The sequence below is a fragment of the Cricetulus griseus genome, chromosome 4 (genome assembly GCF_003668045.3).
Source record: "Cricetulus griseus strain 17A/GY chromosome 4, alternate assembly CriGri-PICRH-1.0, whole genome shotgun sequence".
Lineage (NCBI taxonomy): Eukaryota > Metazoa > Chordata > Mammalia > Rodentia > Cricetidae > Cricetulus > Cricetulus griseus.
This window is the reverse complement of record NC_048597.1, coordinates 219,546,797-219,557,860: the sequence shown is the minus strand read 5'-3', so window position 1 is coordinate 219,557,860 and position 11,064 is coordinate 219,546,797. Positions and strand designations below refer to the sequence as shown.

Sequence of the window (11,064 nt, the reverse complement as noted above, 5' to 3'; positions counted from 1 at the left end):
CTGTGTAATTCTTTATCAGTTTATTTTCTCATGACTGTGGACAAGTCCTTGACAAGTCCTTGAAAGAGAAATGGTTTATTTGGACTCCAAATCTGAAGATATAGTCCATCATGGAAACTAATATTTCCATAACATTCAAAGTTGCTCCCGGTCAGAAGGTTGGAAAAGTGTTAGAATCTAGATATAGCTGCTTCCCCTCACCTCTCCCTTCTATACCTGTTCTCCTAAGCCACCCCCTCTCCCTACAGCAAATGCTGATTTCTTTTTAAATTTGGTCAGTGGTGGCTACAGGGTTAGTTCAGAGATACAGCTCTTCTGGATTTGCTCCCCAGCTTCATAAAAGCAATTCCCACTCATGAGATGCTGTGCTCTCAGCAGAAATGGTCCAGTTACGCTTATATAGCAGATAAATATCAGTTCCTATAAGTCACATTCAAGTTTAGCTGTCTGGAGGACTGAGTAATGGAGTTTACATGCATGGGGCATCGTGTGCTGGGACCCCTCAAGTTGACATCTCTTTATCTTCCACCCTGTCCCTATTCCTTCCTTCCTTCCTTCCTTCCTTCCTTCCTTCCTTCCTTCCTTCCTTCCTTTCTTCCCTTCTTCCTTCCTTTCTTCCCTTCTTCCTTCTTTCCTTTCTGTTTGTTTTTTTTTTTCAAGACAAGGTTTGAAAAACCTTGTATGTAGCTTTGGAGCCTGTCCTGGAACTAGCTCTTGTAGATCAGGCTGGTCTCGAACTCACAGAGATCCTCCTGCCTCTGCCTCCTGAGGGCTGGGATTAAAGGCCTGCACCTCCACCACTCAGCTTGTCCCTGTTATCAGTCTCATTAAGAGAAGTATTTCACATAGCATAAAATTCTCAAGAGGTGAGAATTGGCAAGCATAGCTTGAGTCCTATTTACCAGTTTATCTCCTAGAGTGTATATGAAACTAAGAGTGTACATGCAAAACTTGAAGGAAGCTTTGCTTTTAATTCCCCTTCCCCAGAAAAATTGGCACACCTGAGAAATAGGAGGCCATGATTTGCATAAATACACACTCAAGATGTGGAATGGACACAGGCTAAACCCATCCTTCAGCACACACCCCAAACTCCCCAATGTCCCCTTATGAAGGAATCAGCCTGTGATGTCTGACTATTGTCTCTCCACTTCTCTGGGTACCAATGTTGTTGATTTCTGTCTTTCTGCCAGGTTCTGAGTCTTCCAGCAGTGCAGGCTCCTCGGGATCACTGTCCCGTACCCACCCACCTCTGCAGAGCACGGCCCTGACATCTAGTGTGGCCTCTGGCTCTCCTGGATGTATGCCCTATGCAGAGAACGGAATGGGGGGCCAGGTCCCTCCCAGCAGCACCAGCTACATCCTCCTTCCACTTGAAACTGCAACCGGTATCCCACCTGGAAGCATCCTTCTTAATCCACACACAGGTCAGTCCTCCCCTGTTCTACTGGGGACACTGGGGACACGAGTTATTAAAGGTTTCTTCTTCTGTTTGATAACTGAAATGTGTATCAAGTTTTCTGAAAAATTCTTAGTAGGGGGCAGAACATGGGGACTACTTTGTGGTGATTCTGGGGAGTCTGGATTCTAGCTGTGTGTATAAATGCATCAGTATTCATGTAGGTCAGAGACTTCTCAAGGGTGAGGGATGGAGCTCCATAGTAGAGGACTTGTGTGGCATGACTAAGGCCTTGGCTTTAATTCCCAGCTCTGAAAATGGAGAAGGAAGAAGAGGAAAGGAGGAGAGGATGGAAGGAGAGAAGGAGTTGAGGAGGAAGAGGAGGAAGGAGATGACGAGGGCACCAGGCAGCAACTGAGGGGATTACTCTTGGTCCTTTTCTTCCTTAGCTGTGGAGAGTTTTATCCATTCTGAGGACCTAAAATCAGAGTCAGCCGTGTGCTGAGCTGGGATATACCAACCAAAACTTGATATTTCTCACGCTTAATGTACGGTATTATATCTGATGTGTTTTTCACTCAAAGGCATTCAGGAATGCAAGGCTTCCCATGGATCCATCCCAGCCCCCTGATTGTAGAAGATTATAGAACTTTACACAGCTCCTGCAGAGTTAGAGGAACCCACATGAGTAAAGAGAATAATGGCAAGCTATTAAAATAGCTCCTCATGGGGATAATAGACCCAGGCTACTTACAGTGGGGCTGGAAAACTGTCCTTTCTATAATTATGGCTCATTCTATGTCAAATAGCCAATTTCCCTAGGGGACTGGATAACTTCCATATTAACATCAAAGAACCTAGAATATGGAGGATCCAACCTCAGAAGATAAACTGAAGAGAATGTTTAAGGATGTTTGCCCACCCCCCTTGCCTTTGTCAACATTCTTTAGGCTCTGAAGAGGGAAGGGGACCCTGCTGACTGAAGTGTTCAGGCCTCCCTAAAAAACAGACCAAAGTCCCCCATCACAGAGAGCTGTGTGTCCAAAGGGTTATTAGAGCTATGCTGGCACATTTAACACTAAGAGCTTTTTATTTGTGGCCAGAAAGAATGGAGATCCCTGGAAAGGAGTCTGATGTTTAGCTCCAGCATGTAGAGTATTACTTCAGTTATCTAAGCCTGAAAGTAAAGCAGCTGAACATCTCACACAAGTGATCTATCTGGCTGGGTCTGCTCACACAGAGACTGGTACTGGTGATTAGTTAGGGTCCTCAGCGCAACATGGGAACCATGGTAACATAGCTCCCAGAGTAACTGGGCATCCTCATAAAGCATATGGCCCATTCTCAGAGCATGGCATCTGATGGAGACGCTCTGAAAATGCCATAAGTATGAGAGAACAGAAACTATAATCATTTTATCAAAAGCCACTTGAAAGCCTCCGACTGGGTACTTCTGAGGAGCATTTCTGAACGGCTCCAGTTTTATTGGGATTGTTGTAAGCCTCATAAAGGAAACTAAAGGACACCAGTATCCTATCTACTACTCTGGGCCCTGACTGAAGGATGATATGATTGTTGGTGTAATAGATTTTGCTGTTGATTGGATAGAGGGCTTGCAGAAATGAGCGGAAACAGAACATTTGTGTTTTGTTTGCTTGCTTGTTTGGTGTGTGTGTGTGTGTTGGGGGGGTGATTTGTTTTAAGCAGAATTCCAGAGTGTCTTTAAGAAGGCACAAAAGTATGTTTTGTATAGTATTATTAGCAATGATTGCCTGGCTTTGTATCTGTTGTGTGTTATATTATCATATGTAATCTCACTTATTGAGCAAAGAAATAGAATTCTGTAGGTACCAAGTCCTGATTCTCATTCATTGGCTACAGTCACTTAAGGCTGTTATCAAACATTTCCTTTTGAGAAAGGCTCTCACCTGGAGGGAAGGCACTGCTGAATGGCTTCTCTACAGGCGTTAGTCTACTCTGACAGATGCTAAGCATCGAACAACCCCTCAGGAAAAGACCACAGTAATTGTATTCACAGTACAGCTGAGTGATGGGAGGCGAGAAGTCACATTTCCTGGCTAGTAGATGGCTCAGTGGTTAAAGCACTAGCCTGCAAACCTGAGGACAGGACTGTGGATCCCCAGAATGACTGTAAATGCCTGGTGCATATGGAAGTTTGCCTGCAATTTGAGAGTTGGGGAAGTAGAAATAGGAGATGCCTGAAACCCACCAGCTAGCAAGACTGGCCACATTGGAGAGCTTGGGTTCAACTGATAGATCTGGGCTTAATGAATAAGGGGCAAGATATTGAGGAGTACTCCTGACATCAACCTTTGTCTCTACAAGCACATGCACAGTCATGAACTTGTACTTACACACATGTGAGTGCACAGACACACACACACACACACACACACACACACACACACACACACCTGTGCCCACATATATGCAAGCATAAATATGCACACACCACATGCACATTAAAAAAAGAAATCATATCTCTTCTTTCTAGAATGCCTTTAGTTCCATTGATTGAACATATATACATGCAGTGATGGAGAGATAGCTCAGTGGTTAGGAGCACACACTGCTCTTGAAGACAACCCAAGTTGGTTCCCAGCACCCAGGTCAGGTTGTTCACAAACATCTGCAAATCCACCTCCAGCCACACACACATGAAAACTAATAGATATAAAATCTTAAAGGGGGAATGTATGTGAAGTATTAATACATACTGGACGCCCATCGGTGGCATGTGTATGTGTGCATGGAAGCACACAAGTAACACATATCATGTAATTCTTAAATGACCTCCTTAATGACTATAATTTATATCTTCTGGGCTGAAACCCATCCTTTACTACTGTCGCCATGGTGGAAAAATATCACTCTGCATACCCTATCAAGCACATGACACAAATACTTTCATGTTGTGCACCAATGGTACCTTGTTGCCTTGTTTCTCTTGCCCCTTGGCAAGTTCCCTTGTTAGCATATTTTAAATCACTTTGTGGGGAACGTCTGTACTATTAATTAATAAATTAATTACTTAATTTTTGATTCCCTAGAAGGAGTGACAGACTTCTAAGTACAATACAAATACTGGATGGTTACTGGTAAAATAGTATCTACCAGCCATCACAAGTGTTTATCCAGCTAATCCAGTGATTCTTCACCCAATGTCATATATTTGAGAATGTGTTCCATGTATGAAAATAGAATCAGCCGAGCTTGCAAGATTGGGTCAGTGGGTGAAGGTGCCTGTTGCCAGGCCTGACCATCTGAATTTGATCCCTAGAATTCAAGGAAGGAAGAGAACTGACTCCTACAAGTTATTCTCTGACTTGCTGATGGATGTGTGGTAAATGAACATGTATGTCCCAGTCACCAGTCACCTGTCACCTGCATGAAACAATAAGTGGGACATCCTTTGCTTGCGTAGTGGGCTTCACCCTTGCCATGTCAGAGACATGGGGCATACTGAGAACCCTCCTGTACGTTCCCGTGCCTGCCCTCCGCCCAAGGACAGCCATGGCTCTGAAGCAATTCCATATGTATATGGGAGTATAAGGTGGTATATGTGTGTAGGGGGAGGTATATGTGTGCGGTATGTGTACTCATGGATGAACAGAAGCCAGAGGGGATGTCAGATATCCATTCTATCATTCTCCACTTTATTTCCTCGAAACAGAGTCTCTCTCTGAACCTGTGGTTAGACTGGTGGCCAGCAAGCCGGTGCTGGTGCCTTCTTCCCCTCTCTGCCTCCCACAGCACTGATGTAAAAGGCAATCACACAACCACTTCAGCTTTTCTCATGGGCATTAGGGATTCAAACTCAGATCCTCATATTCTTATGGCAAGCAAGCTTATCCACCGAACCCTCTCCTACAGGTTTGAATTTTGTCTTTACCACAGAGTTGTCTCATTCAGTCTCCCTCAGGCCCTTTGTATTCCTCCTGGCTATTGTCAGTACCTGGATGAGAGGATGGTCACAGAGCATTTTGTCTTCCAATGCTGTCTCTGCCAGGCAAGTCCAGACTCTCTGCCATGATTTTCCTTCAGCTGTCCTGGATCCCAGCCTCCTTTGGGTAATTTTAGCAGAGGTTCCACTGCAATACAGAAATGCCAACAGGCAGGCCTCACTCACACTCAAGCTGATGGCCCTGTCTGCTGAATAGCCATGCTCTTTTCTCTTCATCTTGTGCAAATCTATGACTGTGTAAGGGTGTGGCATTTGGGGGACGGTCCTCACTCTGGAGAACCTCTTGGTACTGTCTCTGTCAGATGCTTCCCCTGGGCTTCTATGGTGCCAGAATTTTATCAGGATTCCTAGTTTCTGTTTCTCCAAAGTGCTTTCACATTGTTCTCAAATGTGCCCTGAAATTTTGGTGCACTGCCTGTCAAGATGCCCTCCAGGTCTGACTTAATCCTTGCCTACATGATTTGATAACATTTGCATACATGGCCTTCTAGACAGTAGGAAAGCAAAAGCCACCCCATTACCGTTCTATCATGTAGAGAGCAGACATGCTTTGCTTTCAAGAGCTTATGACTGTTTTATTTCTTACGTGACTTTCCTTGTTACTAAGAGAGTTATAAACTCCTTATAGGGAGGGGGCATGTGCAGTTATGTTTTATTTTATAACACTTACTGGGGTACACAGGCATGCCACACTGTGCTTATGGAGGGCAGAGGACCACCTGTGGTGGTGAGTTCTCTCCCTCCAATGTGGGGATCCCTGGGCCTGAACTCAGGTCCTCAGGCGTGGCAGCAAGAACCTGCTGAGCCATCTTGCTGCCCTACAGTCTGTTATTTTAAGTGTATTTTTTAATCTTTTTACTTTCCTGCAGTAATAACAAAGTATTCTGCCTTATGTAATTGTCTAATAATTACCTAGTATTGAAATAATAGCTGATCTGTTGATGTGGACTGTGGAAAACTTGCTTAGCTAGTATTGTATGTTTGAAAGGAATGTGTGTTTTATATCCAGTCTCTTTCTGGTCCCTGGCTTTGAACTCTGGGCACCCCAGTTCATCTCTGACATCAAGCATTTCCCCCCAGTGTGCATGCTGTGGCCCACTGAGCCTGCTCCTGAAGCTTTTCAGCCACAGTTGCTTCTATCAGACTGAATAGAAGCTCAAGCCCAGCCGGGCTTTTCTTTCCCTTCAGTCTGCAGCAGCTGTCACTCAAACTAATTGCTTGTATTCATTGTGATTTTGCATCTGGATTGGCAGAATTCATCGGACACAGAGGAGTTACTGTGGTCTGACCTGAAAGCCAGCAGCCACCTGGCCCAGGTGTCTTGGGAAGTTGCTTTGATTCTCTTCTCTGGCAACCATGGTGTCTTTCCTTCGACTCTGCCACCTTTCCTGGATGAGCATCAAACTGGCATTTTATTTCTCCTACCCTTTGCCGGCCCACCCATCTTTATCTCAGGGATCACTAGGACTTTCATGGGCAGTTATTTTCAGCCATCTCTTTCTTTGCACCACAGTGAGCTAATCATACTTCAGGCTGAGATTTTAGTTTATCACAAAGGACATGTGAACATTTGGGGTTATATTCTAAATGGTACTATACGTAGATTTTCATATGTCTCAGACGTGGTGACTACAAGCTAGGTCATAATAAAAAAGGATCCATGCGCGTGTGTGTGTGAGAGAGAGCTAGTGTATGTTCATATATGTGTACTTGTGGGTGAGTGTTCATATAAATGTATATCTTTGTACAGGTATAGGCCCATGTGTGTGGGTGAATGTGTGTGTGTGCCTGTGCATATGTGAGTGTGCACGCGCATGCATGTCCTATAAAACCGAGGTAAACAGCAGGTATATGTCTTCAGTGAGCATTCATTTTGTTTATAAACAAGGTCATTCACTGGCCTGAGGCTTACCTGATTCACCTAGACTCCCTGTCCAGGGAGCCCCAGGGATCCTCCTGTCTCCATCTCCACAGCATTGGGGTTACAGAAAACTGAGAGAACACTCACAAGGCTGACAAAAATGTTTTTAAACTCAAGTATTCTTTAGCTCTTTTCAAATTGCTGACTTGGGGGGACAACAGATTACATGTCTAGAATCTAGAAAAAAATTAGTTTTTAAGAAAAATTCATGTAATAAAATGTAGGTAAAATGAAATGACAAAAGTAAGAATCTATGTAGTAAGCTTTCTTGTCAGACCATCCTTGGGCCGTCAGCCAGCAAGTAATGACCTGGAGACTTACTATTACTATGAAACCTTGTTGGCCTTAGCTTAGGCTTTCCTCCAACTAGTTCTTATAACTTAATTAACCCATATTTTTCTTAATCTAGGTTCTGTCATGTGGCTCGATTACTTCTCCTTAGTATAGAACATCTCACTTGCTCTGATTCTGCTGGCAAAATTACATGCCTAGATTCCTCAGTTTCTCCCTCTGCCTGAATGTCCCGCCTGTCTCTCCTGCTTAACTATTGGCTGTCAGCTTTTTATCACACAAATCATAACAATGCATCTTCACACAATGTAAAAATATCCCACAACAAAATCAGATTCCTGGAACATAAAGAACTTAAAAAAAAATAAAAGTTATGCTGGTATGGTGGTTCATGCCTATAATCCTAGCATTCAGGAATTTGGGCAGATCCTGTGTCCAGATTTGGCTGGGTGCGACCTCAAAAGAAAACACTCAGTTTAATCAACATGTTTTCTGTGAGTGTATTCCTGGTTCATTTCCTGTAGCAGTCAATGGTATCATTATGAGACTAGGAATGTAACTTCCTTAATCCTGGGAGGTGTACTTGTTGATATGCATGATTAAAGTTTCTGAGTTAATTTGTTTACTCCGATTTCATATGAGGATCATATGTATAGTCCCCACCTAGAATATTCTGCTCCCTCTGAGTCAGTTTTTACATTTTATTCACCATCCCCTTCTGTCTCTCTCTCTCTCCTGCTTACTTCTTGCTAGCTAAATTCCCAGGAGTTTGCCAATCTTAGCTTGTTCTGCCTATATATGAGTAAGAACATCAAGGCAGGGTTCCTGTATATGATGCTTCTAGTTCTCAAAAAGCACACTTCTGAAAGCCCTGTGGACTCAGTACAGTGCACAGACTCAGAGGGTTGGGTTATGTGCCCTTCTCCCTTTAGGCGCTTTTTTCTTAGGTTTGTGCAATGCACTTCTGAATTCATCTCCTAGAGAAACAGTTGCCAGTTCTCTCCTCCCCATAGGGATGCAGGGTTGTGGGAAAGGGAAGACATCGGTTGGCTGGTGCTTGGATCAGTTTCCTTGTGTACCATTTCTTTTTCCTCTTATTTTGCCAATATTGCTGTGACCCTACACGAAGGGACAGCTTCCATGGCTCCCACCTTGCCTGTCTGGATCCTCATGCATTGACAATGCCTTCCAGTTGTCATTATTGCTGTCATGGTTCTGTGTGGTACTGTGCACTCCTTATGGATACTTTGATAAATCAGTTGCGTTCGGAAGGTAAGTTGACTTTGGAGTTTCACCATGCAGAGGCATCTCCTGGCTCTCTCCATTACTGGTTTTATTTGTTGCTGCTGATGTCTATTTTGCCAAATATGATGCCTGGTCTCTCTGAGGCCAGCTTTACTTCTGCTGAGGTGGAAATGAGGAAATGAAAATGCACATTCACAGGGCTGTTGAGAGATCTGTGGGCAAGGCCCCTGCCTGTCACAGTTGAAATGTGCTCTCTCTTTATTACACCTGATGTCCTGTTCTCTCATCTCCTGCCTTCCACTCTACACAGCATGACCCTCATTTCCATGTCCTTCTCGTAAGCCTCCATTTTTTCTTAAACTTCAAAGCCACACAGTCACTAAGCAACCAACAACATCACAGTGAACATGCCATTATCTCAAATATATATATATAATATATATATATATATATATATATATATATATATATTCCTATGAGTTTGTATCCAGTCTAAGATAGCTTTGGTCACAAGTGGTAACATTGTGACCCCCCCAAGCAGAGTCCACATCACTTTAGAAATATAACACACACACACACACACACACACACACACACACACACACACACACACAAAATCTAGAATTATAACATCTATAGGAAAATGAATGGAACAGGGAAATTTATATTAAGTGAAGAATCCCATGCTTGGAAGTTAAATACTGCATATTCTCTCTTATGTGGACCTGGCTTCCGATTGTTACAGTCTACATCTCTGTGGCAGTAAGTGTGGGGAGAAGTCTGGTAACTGAAAAGGGCCCATGATGTGTGAGAAATGAGATTTTAGGAGAGGGATGTGGGTGGGAAAATAGAATACATGTGACTTGCAACTAGAAGGGGGGTTAAGGGGCCCGAAGGGCACAGTGGGGATGAAGTGAGAGGGAGGAGGCGTCGGTCAGAACTAAGCATGTAAGAAAACGCTATGGGGAAACTTGTTCATTTACTAACTAAGTGAATGAAAAAAGAGCCCCAGGTTGTGTGTGCCTGGAAAAGCGAGTGGTGGGCTCATTCCATTCTCCTGTTTTGGAGTATACTTTTGTGGGACTCTCATGATTCTTGTTTCATGGCCAGACTGAGTAGAAGCAAAGTCCGTGTTTTGGCGACAGTTGTGGCTAGCAGTAGTCTGAGCTGTGTGGATGGAAAGTAGCTGCTGTTGCTCAGTGCGTGTTATCTTGCTGATGACTGTGAGATGTAGGGGGCAAAATCTAGGGCTGCATGAAGATTGCTTCTGCACAGACCTCCCTACTGGGCTCCATGGTCCACAGTTGCTCTTAGCTTGATAAAGCTCCCTGAGTGAGGTGGATTTATTTGCTGCTTCTTAAATTACTTCATGCTCACCAGGTCATCCAGTTTAAACTAGTTTGGATCATAAGCAGTAACACATTGTCCTTGGAGCAGAGTCCCTGTCTTAAAATCCTATTGCATACACTTTTGTTTTAGGGTGCTTTTTTTGCAGGGAAAACAGTGAAACACTCATCTGAGCCAGGCTCTGTATGGCTTCATTTCAGGTCAGCCCTTTGTGAACCCGGATGGAACTCCTGCAATATACAATCCTCCTGGAAGTCAGCAGACACTGCGTGGCACTGTCGGTGGGCAGCCCCAACAGCCCCCACAGCAGCAGCCATCGCCTCAGCCTCAGCAGCAGGTCCAGCCATCACAGCCCCAGATGGCAGGGCCACTGGTCACTCAGGTAAGGATCTGGCTGGAAGGAGGGAGCAGAAGAGCTAGCCGATGAGGGCTGCCTAGGCTTCAGGTCAGCGATTTATCTAGGAGACAAGATGTCTCGTGCAGTCTCACTCAGGCTTTTAGGAAAAAATCTCCCGGAGTATAATCACTGATTGACACAATATTCTGACCTCATACCCAGTGCAAGTAGCTCCTTAGTGAGAGCGGATACTTGGGAAAACGAGTGCATAGTTCTTCAGGTTTAGTGCTGTTTGGTGTAAAGCTTCAGTTGCAACTTATAACCCCTTCTAGGACTTTGAGTTAATTCATCCCCACCCACCACAGATCAAATGTGAATGTCTGTAGAATCAGTGCTGAGCTCTTCCTCAACAGGAAAAGCAGAAATCAGCCAAGTCCCAAATGGCCTGGATGCTCATCCCTGGACTCCCGAGAAAGGTGCCTAGATACCCCTTTCCCGATGGAGCACAAGGGAACCTGGTGTCCTAGCAGGCTCCCTGG

At 44.3% G+C, this 11,064-nt stretch overlaps 1 protein-coding gene across 1 annotated transcript in view; it reads left to right on the top strand.

The window, feature by feature from the left end:
* Arpp21 (cAMP regulated phosphoprotein 21) overlaps nt 1-11,064 on the top strand; it is a 62,359-nt gene that overhangs the window by 45,996 nt on the left and 5,299 nt on the right. Inside the window, exons 9-10 of the mRNA XM_035444241.1 lie at nt 1,194-1,427; nt 10,389-10,570. Coding sequence (XP_035300132.1) covers nt 1,194-1,427; nt 10,389-10,570 — 416 coding nt within the window. The remainder of the gene's footprint in view (nt 1-1,193; nt 1,428-10,388; nt 10,571-11,064) is intronic.